Source organism: Echiichthys vipera (genome assembly GCF_963691815.1).
Source record: "Echiichthys vipera genome assembly, chromosome: 1".
Lineage (NCBI taxonomy): Eukaryota > Metazoa > Chordata > Actinopteri > Perciformes > Trachinidae > Echiichthys > Echiichthys vipera.
The window spans coordinates 34273778-34290910 of NC_139826.1; the positions used below are offsets into that span (position 1 = coordinate 34273778).

At 34.5% G+C, this 17133-nt stretch overlaps 1 protein-coding gene across 2 annotated transcripts in view; it reads right to left on the bottom strand.

The window, feature by feature from the left end:
* Positions 1-587: 587 nt before the first annotated feature.
* The window catches only part of bbox1 (butyrobetaine (gamma), 2-oxoglutarate dioxygenase (gamma-butyrobetaine hydroxylase) 1), a 29558-nt gene continuing 13012 nt past the window's right edge, over positions 588-17133 (bottom strand). For both annotated transcript variants that reach the window (XM_083912258.1, XM_083912259.1), the window contains exons 4-8: positions 9712-9910; positions 8738-8843; positions 8373-8569; positions 7520-7686; positions 588-1816 (exon numbers count right to left, since the gene is read on the bottom strand). In XM_083912258.1, the coding sequence (XP_083768384.1) occupies positions 1656-1816; positions 7520-7686; positions 8373-8569; positions 8738-8843; positions 9712-9910 (830 nt within the window). In that variant the 3' untranslated portion in view covers positions 588-1655. The remainder of the gene's footprint in view (positions 1817-7519; positions 7687-8372; positions 8570-8737; positions 8844-9711; positions 9911-17133) is intronic.

Below are 17133 nucleotides of genomic sequence, written 5' to 3' on the forward strand. Positions count from 1 at the left end.
TGTGTGTGTGTGTGTGTGTGTGTGTGTGTGTGTGTGTGTGTGTGTGTGTGTGTGTGTGTGTGTGTGTGTGTGTGTGTGTGTGTGTGTGTGTGTGTGTGTGTGTGTGTGTGTGTGTGTGTGTGTGTGTGTGTGTGTGTGTGTGTGTGTGTGTGTGTGTGTGTGTGTGATCATTACAGCTGGAATATGTTTTTTTTTTAATTCTGACATGTTTGTATTTTTTGTGATTTTAACTGAAGGAAAATAGATGCTGTTCCATTAATGAATATATTAAATAGTATAAATAATATATAAATAAGACAGAACGATCGATCTGAAGCATCTAAATTTGGTTTTGGGACACGGCTCTTTAGTTTCACAGCTCATCTCTATCATTGTGCTCGCCGGCCGCTGTAACACGAGGGAATACATGAAATGAGATGCCAGGTGTAAGTATTTCATTATTTGAAAAAAATAAACATTTATAGAATATGTACAGCTTTGGCAATATAATAAAGTTACCGCAAATAAAGCTCAGCGTAGTTCATGGTCATTTTAATGAATTAAGAAAAACGAGGCGAGTCGTGAAGTCCACTGAACACCGGCGCAACCACGACAACTATGAAGAGCGGAGGATTTCCAGACGTTACCTGATTGTTTTTCGTCTTTTCGAAGGTTACGTACAAATGAAGTGGAATAAATCGATCACAAACTGGCTGTGTTTGAAACAAGCACATTGTGCTGTTTAATGACATCAGGAAAACAGTTGATGGATATTTAAAGGATCAGTTTACTTACATTTACATTTTTTTACCCCAAACCCTTTTGTGCACAAGGAGAAGTTTCCACAGCGCTGTCCTCTGAAACTTTATATTAGCGAAGATGCTGTTTTTCAGCTTCATGACGATGTTTATGGTTTTTTTTTTATCTTTTAAAGAATAAGCTTAATCCTTCAGTACATCTCTGCTTGGCCAGATGCCACTAAGGTTAAGGAGAAAGTAAACGTCTACATGTTTATTTTTTTTTTTCCAAAGGTATCTTTAAATTTACCACTGCAGACACTTCACACTAGCCCCTCTAGTAACGCTGCTGCACTGCAGACTAAGGCCATCTTTTAATTCAGACCCCAACAGCATGAAGAGAAAGTCGAGGACACCATTTTCTGTGCAGGCACAGGGTTGAACAGGAGAGGAAGCAAGACTTAAAAAACGTTTTTACTTTGATGCTCCGTCTGAAATCACTCGCTCGTTCACTTCTCCCAGGTTTGGAGACACTGAAATTTCATCATGATCGTAATTTAAAAAAATGTCGGACAGTGATTTTAGTGTTCGATTTAACCAGAGAACTGGAGATGATCAATTCATTTAAAAAAAATATATAACTTACACTATTATAATAATAATTTGGCATACTCAGGGAAATGTACAAAACATATTTGTTACATTTAAGCTTATAAAAGTTATTTGTCACTATGACTGAATCCAAAAACACCTTTCAAGTTTAAAAAGAAAGGTGTTTTTTCACTATCTTTGCATTGAAGTGTTGCAGATTTTGGAAAGCCTCCTCACTCTACAACGTATCTTTGTGTAATTCATGGAGTTGTTTCATTCAAGATCTGATGCTCTGTTTAAAGCCGCTCCGCATCCGAAAATCTTTGTAAATTTGGTTGTTTCTGGGGCTCAAATGCTCCCGTGGACGGCGTGGCGGAGTATCCTGAGACGAGACATGACTTCATCCCAGTCCAGGTAGGCGCCTTCAAGGTGCCGCAGCCTGTCCGGCCGGCTAACGTAGTTCTTCCGCCCGTGCAGCAGACGCCAGTTATCAAAGGTCACAATGTCGCCTGAAATGCAACGAAACATCAGCGAATAACACATCCACACATTTCACACATGTAACACAATAAAACATCAGTTTGAGTTGTGTCCTTATTCAAGTGATTTGATTTGGTCAAAATCATAAAAGTCACAAACATATATTATTATGATGTAATACGCAATTACTTTTTTATATCATGCTATAATAAGAAAATATTCATAGTATAGTTTGTGTAAAAAAATGTCAGTTTGTCATAAAAAGTAAAAAAGTGATTTTGTTATAAAGTTTTTAAAAAAGTGAATTTGTCATAAAAGTTAAAAAAAAGTCAGTTTGTCATAATAAAGTGAATTTGTTATAAAAAGTTTTTGAAAAAAAAGTGGAAAAAGTCATAGTATAGTGTGTTAAAAAGTGGAAAAAGTCATAGTATAGTGTTAAAAAAGTGGAAAAAGTCATAGTATAGTGTTAAAAAAATGGAAAAAGTCATAGTATAGTGTTAAAAAAGTGGAAAAAGTCATAGTATAGTGTTAAAAAAGTGGAAAAAGTCATAGTATAGTGTTAAAAAAATGGAAAAAGTCATAGTATAGTGTGTTAAAAAGGTTAAAAAAGTCATAGTATAGTATGTTAAAAAGGTTAAAAAAGTCATAGTATAGATTATAATTAATACAAGTCATTTTGTCATAAAAAGTCAAAAAAGAAAACAGTCAGTTTGTCATAAAAAGTTGAAAAAAGTCAGTTTGTCATAAAAAGTAAAATAAGAAAAAAGTTGTAGTTTGTCATAAAAAGTAAAAAAAATCATAGTTTGTAATGAAAAGTTTTAAAAAAGTCAGTTGATTTAAAAAATAAAAAATGTCAGTTTGTCATAAAAAGTTTTAAAAAAGTCAGTTTGTCATAAAAAGTGAAAAAAGTCAGTTTGTCATAAAAAAATTTAAAAAGTCATTTTGTCATAAAAAGTAAAAAAGTCAGTTTGTCATAAAAAGTAAAAAAGTCAGTTTGTCATAAAAAGTAAAAAAAGTCAGTTTGTTATAAAAAGTAAAACAAGTCAGTTTGTCATAAAAAGTAAAAAAAAGTGTTTGTCATAAAGAGTACAAAAAATAGAGTTTGTCATAAAGAGTTAAAAAGTCAGTTTGTCATAAAAAGTTTAAAAAAAGTCAGTTTGTCATTAAAAGTAAAAAAAAGTCAGTTTGTCATAAAAAGTAAAAAAGTCAGTTTGTCATAAAAAGTAAAAAAGTCAGTTTGTCATAAAAAGTTAAAATAAAGTCAGTTTGTCATAAAAAGTAAAAAAAAGTGTTTGTCATAAAAAGTAAAAAAGTCAGTTTGTCATAAAAAGTTTAAAAAGTCAGTTTGTCATAAAAAGTAAAAAAGTGAGTTTATTAAAAAAAATTGTCATAAAAAGTTTTTGAAAAAATCAGTTTGTCATAAAAAGTTTAAAAATCATAGTTTGTGATTAAAATTAATACAAAAGTCTTTTATGACAAAAGTCAAAAAAGAAAAAGTCAGTTTGTCATAAAAAGTAGAAAAAAGTCAGTTTGTCATAAAAAGTAAAAAAAAAGTGTTTGTCATAAAGAGTACAAAAAATAGTTTGTCATAAAAAGTAAAAAAGTCAGTTTTTCATAAAAAGTAAAAAAGTCAGTTTGTCATAAAAAGTAAAAAAGTGAGTTTATTAAAAAAATGGTCATAAAAAGTTTTTGAAAAAATCAGTTTGTCATAAAAAGTTTAAACATCATAGTTTGTGATTAAAATTAATACAAAAGTCATTTTGTCATAAAAAGTCAAAAAAGAAAAAAGTCAGTTTGTCATAAAAAGTAAAATAAGGAAAAAGTTGTAGTTTGTCATAAAAAGTAAAAAAAATTCATAGTTTGTAATGAAAAGTTTTTTAAAAAGTCAGTTTGTTTTAAAAAATAAAAAATGTCAGTTTGTCAAAAAGTTTTGAAAAAGTCAGTTTGTCATAAAAAGTAAAAATGTCAGTTTGTCATAAAAAGTAAAAAAAAAGTCAGTTTGTCATAAAAAAAATTTAAAAAGTCATTTTGTCATAAAAAGTCAAAAAGTCAGTTTGTTATAAAAAGTAAAACAAGTCAGTTTGTCATAAAAAGTAAAAAAAAGTGTTTGTCATAAAAAGTAAAAAAGTCAGTTTGTCATAAAAAGTTTAAAAAGTCAGTTTGTCATAAAAAGTAAAAAAGTGAGTTTATTAAAAAAAATTGTCATAAAAAGTTTTGGAAAAAATCAGTTTGTCATAAAAAGTTTAAAAATCATAGTTTGTGATTAAAATTAATACAAAAGTCATTTTGTCATAAAAAGTCAAAAAAGAAAAGTCAGTTTGTCATAAAAAGTAGAAAAAAGTCAGTTTGTCATAAAAAGTAAAATAAGAAAAAAGTTGTAGTTTGTCATAAAAAGTAAAAAAAAATCAGTTTCTAATGAAAAGTTTTAAAAAAAGTCAGTTTGTTTTAAAAAATAAAAAATGTCAGTTTGTCATAAAAAGTTTTTAAAAAGTCAGTTTGTCATATAAAGTAAAAATGTCAGTTTGTCATAAAAAGTAAAAAAAAGTCAGTTTGTCATAAAAAAAATTTAAAAAGTCATTTTGTCATAAAAAGTAAAAAAGTCAGTTTGTTATAAAAAGTAAAACAAGTCAGTTTGTCATAAAAAGTAAAAAGTCAGTTTGTCATAAAAAGTAAAAAGTCAGTTTGTCATAAAAAGTAAAACAAGTCATTTTGTCATAAAAAGTAAAAAAAGTCAGTTTGTCATAAAAAGTAAAAAAAGTCAGTTTGTCGTAAAAAGTAAAAGAAAAAAGTTGTAGTTTGTCGTAAAAAGTTTACAAAAAATCATAGTTTGTAATAAAAAGTTTTTTAAAAAGTCAGTTTGTCATAAAAAGTTTAAAAAAAATCATAGTTTGTAATAAAAAGTTTTTTAAAAAGTCAGTTTGTTATAAAAAGTAAAAAGTCAGTTTGTCATAAAAAGTTTTTAAAAAGTCAGTTTGTCATAAAAAGTAAAAATGTCAGTTTGTCATAAAAAAAAATTTAAAAAGTCATTTTGTCATAAAAAAGTAAAAAAGTCAGTTTGTTATAAAAAGTAAAAAAGTCAGTTTGTCATAAAAAGTAAAAAAGTGAGTTTATTAAAAAAAATGGTCATAAAAAGTTTTTGAAAAAATCAGTTTGTCATAAAAAGTTTAAACATCATAGTTTGTGATTAAAATTAATACAAAAGTCATTTTGTCATAAAAAGTCGAAAAAGAAAAAAGTCAGTTTGTCATAAAAAGTAAAATAAGGAAAAAGTTGTAGTTTGTCATAAAAAGTAAAAAAAATTCATAGTTTGTAATGAAAAGTTTTTTAAAAAGTCAGTTTGTTTTAAAAAATAAAAAATGTCAGTTTGTCATAAAAAGTTTTGAAAAAGTCAGTTTGTCATAAAAAGTAAAAATGTCAGTTTGTCATAAAAAGTAAAAAAAAAAGTCAGTTTGTCATAAAAAAAATTTAAAGTCATTTTGTCATAAAAAAGTAAAAAAGTCAGTTTGTTATAAAAAGTAAAAAAGTCAGTTTGTCATAAAAAGTAAAAAAGTGAGTTTATTAAAAAAAATGGTCATAAAAAGTTTTTGAAAAAATCAGTTTGTCATAAAAAGTTTAAACATCATAGTTTGTGATTAAAATTAATACAAAAGTCATTTTGTCATAAAAAGTCAAAAAAGAAAAAAGTCAGTTTGTCATAAAAAGTAAAATAAGGAAAAAGTTGTAGTTTGTCATAAAAAGTAAAAAAAATTCATAGTTTGTAATGAAAAGTTTTTTAAAAAGTCAGTTTGTTTTAAAAAATAAAAAATGTCAGTTTGTCATAAAAAGTTTTGAAAAAGTCAGTTTGTCATAAAAAGTAAAAATGTCAGTTTGTCATAAAAAGTAAAAAAAAAAGTCAGTTTGTCATAAAAAAAATTTAAAAAGTCATTTTGTCATAAAAAGTCAAAAAGTCAGTTTGTCATAAAAAGTAAAAAAGTCAGTTTGTTATAAAAAGTAAAACAAGTCAGTTTGTCATAAAAAGTAAAAAAAAGTGTTTGTCATAAAAAGTAAAAAAGTCAGTTTGTCATAAAAAGTTTAAAAAGTCAGTTTGTCATAAAAAGTAAAAAAGTGAGTTTATTAAAAAAAATTGTCATAAAAAGTTTTGGAAAAAATCAGTTTGTCATAAAAAGTTTAAAAATCATAGTTTGTGATTAAAATTAATACAAAAGTCATTTTGTCATAAAAAGTCAAAAAAGAAAAGTCAGTTTGTCATAAAAAGTAAAATAAGAAAAAAGTTGTAGTTTGTCATAAAAAGTAAAAAAAAATCAGTTTGTAATGAAAAGTTTTTAAAAAAAAGTCAGTTTGTTTTAAAAAATAAAAAATGTCAGTTTGTCATAAAAAGTTTTTAAAAAGTCAGTTTGTCATAAAAAGTAAAAATGTCAGTTTGTCATAAAAAGTAAAAAAAGTCAGTTTGTCATAAAAAAAATTTAAAAAGTCATTTTGTCATAAAAAGTAAAAAAGTCAGTTTGTTATAAAAAGTAAAACAAGTCAGTTTGTCATAAAAAGTAAAAAGTCAGTTTGTCATAAAAAGTAAAACAAGTCAGTTTGTCATAAAAAGTTAAAAAAAAGTCTGTTTGTCATAAAAAGTAAAAAAAGTCAGTTTGTCATAAAAAGTAAAAAAAAGTCAGTTTGTCGTAAAAAGTAAAAGAAAAAAGTTGTAGTTTGTCGTAAAAAGTTTACAAAAAATCATAGTTTGTAATAAAAAGTTTTTTAAAAAGTCAGTTTGTCATAAAAAGTTTAAAAAAAATCATAGTTTGTAATAAAAAGTTTTTTAAAAAGTCAGTTTGTTATAAAAAGTAAAAAGTCAGTTTGTCATAAAAAGTAAAAGTCTGTTTGTCATAAAAAGTAAAAAAAGTCAGTTTGTTATAAAAAGTAAAACAAGTCAGTTTGTCATAAAAAGTAAAAAAAAGTCAGTTTGTTATAAAAAGTAAAACAAGTCAGTTTTTCATAAAAAGTAAAAAAGTCAGTTTGTCATAAAAAGTGAAAAAAGTTATAGTTTGTCATAAAAAGTTAAAAAAAGTCAGTTTGTCATAAAAAGTCTTTTTTTTAAATCATAGTTTGTCATAAAAAGTAAAAAAAAGTGATTTTGTTATAAAAAGTAAAAAAATCACATTTTGTTATAAAAAGTAAAAAAAATGTGAGTTTGTTATAAAAAGTAAAAAAGAAAAAGTCATTTGTTATAAAAAGTTTTAAAAATGGTCATAGAATAGTTTGTCATAAAAAAGTAATGAGGTCATTGTTTAGTACGTCATGAAAAAGTCATAAAAAGTATTTTTTTTTTTAAAAGTCTGGTATAGTTTGTCATGTTTCAACTTTAAATACTTTTTAGACGCTGCAGACACCCCGACACACTGATTAATGGGTGCTGCCGTGGAAACACCAGCTCCCTGCTAATTACACCATCCTGCTAAGTGTCCTCATTGTCTCGTACGATATCATTACTTTGTCTCTGTCACTTCACGCAGCCGACTTTGCTGCGCGGTGATTATTTAGAGGCCACACACAAAGTAATTGAGGTCAGCAGTGACGGAGGTGACGCTGACTGATCTAAGAGTGACCTTGATGATGACAGAGATGTTGCAGGGCGTCACTGTAATAACGAGTATTACTGATCTTAAGATCGTAACAGTGATCAGGGGACTTCACAGATGCATAATTTTGATTGGTCGGATGAGTTTTTAGAGAGACACACTGACCTGGCATCATTCTGTAGGTGACCACGTTCTCCGGTCGGTGCAAGATGTTCACAAAGGCCTTCAGCGCTCGGTAGAAGGGCTGAACCTGATGCACGGGGAGGTCCAGCAGCGAATCTCTGGTGGCGTTGTTGTAGTTTACCCTCTCAACTCTGCCCTCGGCATCGATGCTGTTCAGAGAGGAGCAACTGGTTAAAAAGGTCAATTAAAACACAATTGATTAATCATTTAAGTCTAATATTTAGTAAACATGCCAAATTAACTGCGTTTTACGTTTTCAGAAAATAGTGAAAACCAATTTGATGATTTCCTGCTTTTTTCACAAAATAAATCTTTTTTTTTAAGATTTGAAGACGACACTTTCAGCTCTGACAAACTGAAAAAAGACATTTTCACTATTTTCTGTTATTTAACAGTCTCAGTAATTCATCAATAAAAGAGAATGATAAACATATTAATCAAACAATTGCGGTCCAATTTCAGTCCTTACACCCAGAAATATTTTGTTCATTTATTTATCGGACACATTCATTAAATTTTTTTAATTTTTTCAATGCTTTGCATGGACGTGAACATTAGACCCAAATGTGGTTGTTAACATGATGAATATCCTATAACACTCTTATGCTCCACATGATCTTGGAGGCCGGAGAAAGTATCTTTTGAAGTAATAATTCTGAACAGCAGATGGCAGTGTCTCATTTCAAATCAAACACAAACCCCAAAGCACCTTTTTTTTTTTTTTTAAATGCATGTCATTCAAATTTTGTGCAAGGTCTGAAACTTTGATTTATATAGACGTATAAATGTCTGCGTGTGAGGGAATAAAAGTCAAAAGCAGGTCATCTTCACTTACTCAATGATGCGGTTCTTGGACTGCAGCATGAAGTCGCAGTAGTCCGCCCCCTTGTCGGTGAAGTCCACCTGGAGCGAGGTCAGTGTCCTGAAGGCCTCGGGGTCTTCTCTCTGCAGCTGCTCGGCCATATGGAAGCCATCCACCACCTCGCTCTCCCCTCCCTCCTCAGCCTGGTTGATGCAGTGCAGAAACTGCACCTACAACACACATATTGCACAAACACTCGTTTTATAATTCTAGCAACATAAAAAGCTGCATGCCAGCAGTCAAATTAAACTTATAAAAGCAGCTCATAAATGATACCATATCTGCTTGTTAGTGCTGTTAATCTACTAAATAGACCTTATGAATCAGGTTTTACTCACTCCAGGTGTGAAGTGTAATGCAGGGTAGTCTGTGTGGAGACTGAGCCTTCCTGAAGTGTAGGCCACATTGTTTGCCATGTATTTGTCCTGGACCTGCCATGTGTGCCTGAAGACAAAGATAACACTCATTATTAAACTCTACGCTAATTATTCAACTTTTGCTTTGGACGATAAGCGGCAACAATTAGGCTGTGTGGCGAAAAAAGGATGAGATGACATGAACTTTGCAGTGATCCCTGCGGGGAAACGGGGCAGCTTCACAGGAACGCTCAGACTTTAGTCTCTGAAGAAGATACTTCATTGGGATGCAGCAGGAGTCGAGCACTAATGAGGTAAAGTTATCTTCCATGTTCTGTCTGAATGCCTGACTCGTAAAATGGTCCGGTTTCTCCGATGGCAGGCCTTCAGCTTTAGTCTGCAGTGTCTTTACTTCTACCAGTATGAGCTCATCCGCTGGCGGTGCTGAAGCTTTACGCTCCAAACCTCTGTTCTGACTGAGTGCACCAGGTAATTCCTCTGGCTTAGAAAAAAAAAAAAAAAAAAGGAATGCTCTTAGGTTGTTTTCCCCGTTTCTGTCCTCAACTAATCAGCACTGCAGTAAGTCAAAGTGATGAACTCTGGTGTGATGAAAGGGGCCAGCAGACACTCTCTAAGCCTCTCCATGGAAACAAAATGAATCAAAGCTACAGATAATTGACTCGAAGAAACATTTTCCTAAATATTAATGTTGTAAATTGAAAATCTGAGAACTTCTTTCATCAGAATATCTAGTTGCTTTTTCCCCCTGATTCCCTGGAAATAAAATATCTATTTTACTTATTTTTTTTAACTAATAACACTCCGTGGGCTCTGCTCCAGCTAAAACATGATCAGGGGAAAATTCAGCGGTTCAGGATTTAGTGGGGAGTCGGATTTTTAAACAGTGGCTTGGCTGAGGATGACAAGAGAAAAATGGACGAACGTCAGAGTCTTACCCGTAGAATGTCAGCCTGAGATAGCCAATCCTCTCAGCGAGTCTGGCCACTTGGCCCAGCTCTGCCGGAGCCCCCTTCAGGTAGACGATGCCAACACGACGCAGGGCAGAGAGCCAGGCCAGCGCAGCCTTATCATCGTGGAGGACTTCCTGGTAGTTGGCCGTGGGAATGCGCAATTTGGAGTCCCAATAAAAACGCTCTGAAATGAGAAACAACACATGGGAGAAACGTCACTTCATCTTAGTGGAGATTTACATATAAACCGTTTGTTTTCTGTTTTGTTTCGTTTTGTCTGACAGGAAATAAGCTGCGTGTCGGCAATGCACCAATATGAAGCTTTTCCGCCCCACAGTTTGTCTCTGTTCAGCAGAACAGATACGGGACGGGAGAAATACTGCACAAGAACAGAACGGCTCACGAACGAATTACCTGTTATGTGTTCGCTGCATGTTGTATTGTTGTATTGTTGTAATGTTGTATTTTTTAAAAATATATATATGGATACCTTTATTAATCATTTTCAATTTACCTCAACCAACACAGAAAGAATAGTAAAAGTTATAATTCAACAAGGAGGGGGGAAAAAAGTTCCTATGTCCCTCAAAAAGGGGTTTTAGATATTTTGTGATATTCATGTTTTCACCATTTGTACAGTGTGTCCTCGTCTTCACATGGATGGAAGTATGTTCCTTTTTTAACGCCACATAAATAAATCGTATCAACTGTTTTATGTAACAGAGAATTACAGCTCCACTGAGAATTCACAGATATAAGGTTGAATTCACCAACGTAACACATTTAATGTTTTCACAAAAAAATACCTGCGTCGACATTGTCTCATTGTTTAGTTCAACTGTAAAATAAAAAGGGACCAAAACCATCCAGGTGTGCAGCAGCGATGAGCTACAGTATAGAGCATGTCCATTCCTTTATACTCTCTATCAACACACATCGCCACCTTTAGGACACATTCTTTTTATGACAAGGTGGAGAGAAAGTCCAATAATGTGCGGTAAGTGCTGTCTGGTATGCTACAGGCAAAGGAAAGTAAGTAAAAAAAGTATGAACACATATATGAAAAAACATGTGTGACACATTTTCTGTTAATTTAGTCACACAATAAGGAAACTATTAATTATAACTCCACTTTTGGTCTCCTGTATCTTTCATTTGAAGGCGAGATAGTCTGCGCACTTCAAGATGAATAGCACGCTGTGAAAAATCCGCCTGTCTGCATCAGACAGACAAACAGAAGTGGAAAAAATCCTCCCACTGCTCTCCACCCAGCTGGCTCCACTCCTTTTTCCATGCAGCCTCTCTCCTGTGACTTCCACACAAACAGCTGCTAAGTACATTTGCAGGAAGAGGAGGAGGAGGAGGAGGAGGAGGGTTAGGGGGAGATTGTGTACCTGTCTGATGTTTGTGTCTAATCCTCGCGTCTCTTTTCAGTTCCCACCAACTTCAAAACAACTTTCCAAATGGCTGCATCACAAACACATTACAAGGCTAAAGCCAGCGGGAGGTGGACACACGGCGAGGCGAGCTCGCTGATCTTCATGCATAATTTATCGCGCTCAAGTGTCTAAAACGTTCAAAGACAATGTGACTGTTCGCTCTGAAGGCCGTAAAGATTTACAGTTGCAACGAGCAGACTGCTGATGAGGAATTTCAGTGCCTTGTTTTTGTTTTGTTTTTTAGGGAGGTTCAAAGCGCACAGAGATGCAACATCCATTAGTAACACAGTCATCATCGTGACTCGCAGACCTCCTTCTAGGCTGTTGTCACAAATTATCAGCTTCTGGCCACATGGTTCAAAGGGTCAGGAACCTCCTGCTTGTTAAAACTTGTCAAGAGGGTTAAGGGAAACAAACGCAGAGGATCAGAAACTGGGGCAAAGGTCAAGCCTAAATGTTACACTCACTCTTGTGAAACTGGACTTTGATGTCTTGGAAAGACACTGCGGTGTTTCGGCTCTGCAGTTCAGAGTGTCACCCGTGACAAAGAGGCTGCAGCGCTGGTCGCAGCGTGCATATATATCAGCTGTGTAGTCCTGGCTGCAGTTCAGCACCAATCTCATTTTTAAATTTATTTTAAAAATTTGATTTAACCTTTATTTAAACCCCAAGAATGTCCCGGCCAAGACAGGCAGCAGCCCAAGTAACACAGTTTCAGACACACCAGCATATAACAATTAAATGGAAACAAGTAAGAAATAACATCTTCTAAGATATCAAAACATAATTCAACAGTCAAAACATCTACGGCCAGATGTGACTGCTTCCAAGCAATTTAGCGTCACTTTAAATGTGTCCAGTGAGAGAAGCTCCCAGAGATTCAGGTGGTTTTGTAACTAGTTCCAGTCAGAGGGAGCAGCAAACTTTAACGCCCCTTTTCACGGTTGAGTACGGACATTAGGGACAGTTGGAAGTAATACATCCTGGGAGTGAAGATACTAACCTCCCATACTTTTTGAAGGATGTAGGTCCGTAGGTAAGAAGGAAGCAGTTACAGCTTTATAAATAAGAATATGCCAATGGTTGGAGTCTACGGACGGACAAGGCCAACCATCCAACCTGAGCACACAAACATTTCAACACACTGTGGCAGATGAGAACTTTACATGATTCGAAGGCAGATATTCATGCAAAGTTCTCATCCTCATGTAAGCAGTTCCTCACATGCTTGTTTCTAAACTGGGAAGGCTAATCAGCTAATCATATTTTCAGCAAACAAGCTCTAAAAAAACCCACTGTACTACCTGCTCAGCACCAAATGGCAGACGGACATAGTTAGCAACTAGCTAGTGAACATAGTGAAGCATTCAGCAGCTACAACGTCTCTTGGGAGTTAGTAGAGACCAAAAGAGCAAAAAGAGTCAATATAGTTAGATTATTAAAATAAAATCATTAAAGATTTACATATACAACGTGTGGCCAAAATCCCAACTGCTAACGAATGATAATACTGCTACGTAACTGTTGGATGTGTAAATAAGCAAATGTTTGCTACGTTTGCAAACTGTTCATCAATGTTGTGCTAACAGCCGGTTTCCACTGCTGGTGTGTGCTTAAAAGGGAAACCTCTGTCAGTCAGACAAGATAGTATATGTGCATAATCCCCTCTCCTGTTTCCCCCTCGGTCGTGGTCTGCTACAGTGGCTTTTCCAGATGAGGAAACCTGAAGCCGCGGCTCCTGTGGCTGTCAGGCGGTCCATGGCAGTTTGGCTCTCCCCTCACTGTGCTCTGTTTAAGCTCAGAGGGCCGCGTCGCTCTGCCCTGCAGCTGGGAGCGCCTTCAAAGCTCAGTTTCAATCACTGCAGTTATCCACAGAGCTCTTGTTTTGACTTGGTTAAGTTTTATCACAGGGCTCCGATCAGCTCACATCAATGGCCCGTCTGTGGAATTCACAGTGGATGGCTCAGAGCCAGACGGGCAGAAACAACTCTTTTTTATTTTTTGGAAATCATAGACTTTTTTATATTTGATTCAAGAAGTTGTTTATACTAAAAGCACATTTTAGAGATTATAATTAAATAAATTGGAAACAGTTTGCCTTATTTCAGCTGAGATTTGATCTACAAATATCACATTCTTGGTCTTTTTTATTTTATTTAAGTGATATTTCAGTATCAATAAGCCACAACCAAGAGCATCTAATACACTTAAAGTACTTTAATTCATTACAAATCTGAGGTACTTGTTCTTAACCTGAGTGTTTCCATTTCATGCTATTTTATACTTGTACTCCACCACAGTTCAGAGGGAAATATTGTACTTTTAACAACACTGCATTTATTTGACAGCTGCAGTCACTAGTTACTTTACAAGTTCATATTTCATACACAGAACATCTTATACATTATGATGCATTTTTGCAGATTAAACTACTTTTAAACTAACAGTAGCTAATTTGTGATTTGACCTACTAAAGGTAAAATTACACATTAATGCATCAGAACTAATAATCAAATAATATAATATACACTAGTATGACACAGAGAGCCATTAGTTCGGCATTAGCATATTTTTACCTTAATGCACATAATAATGATTGACTTCTTCTAAAGGGACATTTTCAACTGAGAGGTTTTACCTTAAACTGTAGTCTTATATTGCAGTATTTAATTCAATTCAATTCAATTCAATTTTATTTATAGTGCCAAATCATAACAAAAGTAATCTCACTTTACAGATTAGGTTTAGACCACACTCTATGACCTATTTATTTGATTTACAGAGACCCAACAATTCCCCCGTTGAGTACGGTGGCAACGAAAACCTTCCCTATTACAGGCAGGAACATCAGACAGACCCAGCTCTGTGGAGGACGGCCATATGTCTTGCACATCACCTGAACTATTAAATGTGGAGTGAGATGAGGAGGGATCAGATGTAGCTGTTACTTATACATTATGATGCATTTTTGCAGATTAAACTACTATTAAACTAACAGTAGCTAATTTGTGATTTGACCTACTTAAAGGTAAAATTACACATTAATGCATCAGTACTAAATTAAAAGTTGTAAACACTTCCTCCACCAATGAATTAAGCATCTTTTCAATGAGTTTCTCATTAATCTCAATCTGCAATGAATCATTAACACTTTTAATCTCCGTTTATACATGTGTGAGTGAATACAGATGATTTAAAGTAGGTTTTTCAGGCCACTCCGTTTGTTCACAGCTGCGAGTGCAAAAACTGCTTAATGATTAATGATTGGTGTTTTTGAGAACACATAGCACTCATTACATTTATTACCATATTGCCATCATGTTGTGCATTCATCAGTGTTAATTTGTTACACAATTTGCTAAACTAAATTAGCCTGCCAAACTAAATCAATTTTAAAAGAGGGGGTAGCACCATATTAGGTAACTTGTTATTCATATCAGGTGCTGCAGGGATTTTGTAAGACGGCCCAAATGTTGACATCGTCCAATGGGATCTTTACATTAGATTTTGGATTATTGCAGAATTTAAGTGTCAAACTAAAGTTTATGATATTAAACGTTTTGTTCAGCAAGATAATCTTCACAAATGAACACCATACTTAGGATTTTTGATGCGTTATGCAATCGCAAATCACAGAGTAAAAAGCTAAAAAGCTATAAACAAATAACACCATTGTCACATGACCACAACTTCACTCCAATAAGCTTCCGACTTATTTTGCTTGTTTGGTGCAATAATGTTTGACAACCTTTGCAGTTCAATTCAGCCACAACTCAGCAATCATTTTAGCAACAGCGCCACAATGAAGGAACGCCGGCTTTTTGGTCATTCCCACAGACCCAGCAAAGGTTGTGATTTCACACAGAACACCAGCATCCTGGAAGCAAAGTGTGCGTGAGCTGATCTGCACCGTTAATCAACTGCATAAAGCCAACCTGACCTACAAACCTTATACATTAAAGTAAAAAGGACAGAGATAGACTCCAGCGCCGCAGCACCTGTGTGTGTGTGTGTGTGTGTGTGTGTGTGTGTGTGTATGTGTGTGTGTGTGTGTGTGTGTGTGTGTGTGTGTGTGTGTGTGTGTGTGTGTGTGTGTGTGTGTGTGTGTGTGTGTGTGTGTGTGTGTGTGTGTGTGTGTCTGAGAGAGGGAGAGAGAGAAAACCGAGAGGCAAAGAGACTGTGAACTATTGCACGTAATGTTTCTGTAAGTTATTAATAGCCTTGGCTACTCTGAATGCTGCTTTGCCACTTTTTGAACTACTGTGGGTCAACTCGTGCATCACTTCTGTGACGTTCTGACCTGCCAGCTTTTACATTCACACAGACGTCGGCTTGGTGTTGTTGCGGCCCTGTGACTCCCTCTGTTGCAGACAGATATCTCGCTCCATTCCGTCTCCGAACCTTTCACACAGATGGTGGAGCATAATTTAGGCGTGACAGTCCTGCAACGAACAGTGTGAACGGGGCTAGCGTGGGGTATTCACTGATGGAATTTATGTCGTAGAACAAAATGTGAAAATCTCTTGAGCTTGTAAACCACAGACCTTATTTAAGGCTTCTAACCAAGAACCCATTCAAAAAACTCATTGACTTCAAGCCAAGAGAGCCTTGTTTTGAGACAGTTTGTTTGTGCTGCGAGTTTTGGCATTGTCTTGAACAACATCTTTTTTATATGAAGGACCTCATAAAGATTTTAAATTGAGAGACGTTTAAAAATAATCCCATTTTACCAGACCCATGAGTTCAGGTATTTGACAAATAAAACAAAAACTGTTCCTTATTGTAGTCCAGTCAACCATTAGCATGTGTGTTTGTGTTTTTAAATGTGTGTGTATGTGCCTGTGTATCAATGGAGCTGTAAGAAACTCCCTCCATCCTCCCATAATTTGACAAAAACACCTTTATCTATGAAACATACCTGGAAGACGGAGCAGCCAACCTCTGCACAGAGTGAGCACTGTGTTCACTCTGGAGAGCAGCAGGCCCTCCACACACATACTAATCCAAACACAGCTCTTTCTCCATCAGCAAGTTTAACTTCCCAAAATCCTACTGAGCCTTGCAACAGTTTGTAAAATCATGTCTCGTTTGCCAACTTGTGCTCAATACTTTCAGTAGTATTCAAAGCGCCGAGAGCTCTGGCTAGCCAGAGAAATGAAAAATAAAATCATAATTATCACCAAGCTTTCCATGCAGTCAGATGTAAAGGTGTTGACATTTCAAGAGATGACAAAGAGAAAGGATGTAACCCAAATACAGTTGATCCGTGAAGGATTAACAAGAATAAACTGTGAGAAACACACCGTGTGAGTGATAAATAATGAAAATTGTTGAAAGGAGGTAGAGTTAAGCAACGTGTACTCTCAAATCATATGGGCACAATGAATCACGAGGTTGGGTTCAGCGGACGATGACTATCCGTTATAGCACACTTCACAATGATAAGAGCTAAGTTTGATGAAAACACTCATGGTTTACAGTTCAGATTCCTCAGATTCCTTGCAGGTTGTTTACACACCACGTGTGCACGAGTATGTAAGCACGTGTTTGGGAAGACGGTTCTACTGAAGCAGTAAACGGTGTGTTTTCAGCTTGGAAAACAGTTTTTCCATAGATGGACCTCTGCAGCTTTGTTTCCAGGAGCCTTTTCTATCAACTGATGAGTGATGACATTAAAGGCTAAATTCAGACCAGATGGCAAAAGGGAAAGACCAGGGAATTGACAAATCAGCTGCAGTTATAGAACTGGTCAGCTGCCTAAATAGAGAAAAGTCCAAACTCAACGGAGTCCGTTAATGAGAGCCAAATAGGTCAAGAAGTCTACAATAACTGTCCACTCTAACTGACGTATACTGTAGATATTCAAACCAAGAAATTAGAGCAATAAAAAAATCCAAAATGTCACTAGCTTCAAAAGGAAAACTGGTCAAATGGCTCAAACCTTATCGCCTACTGTATATCACAGATA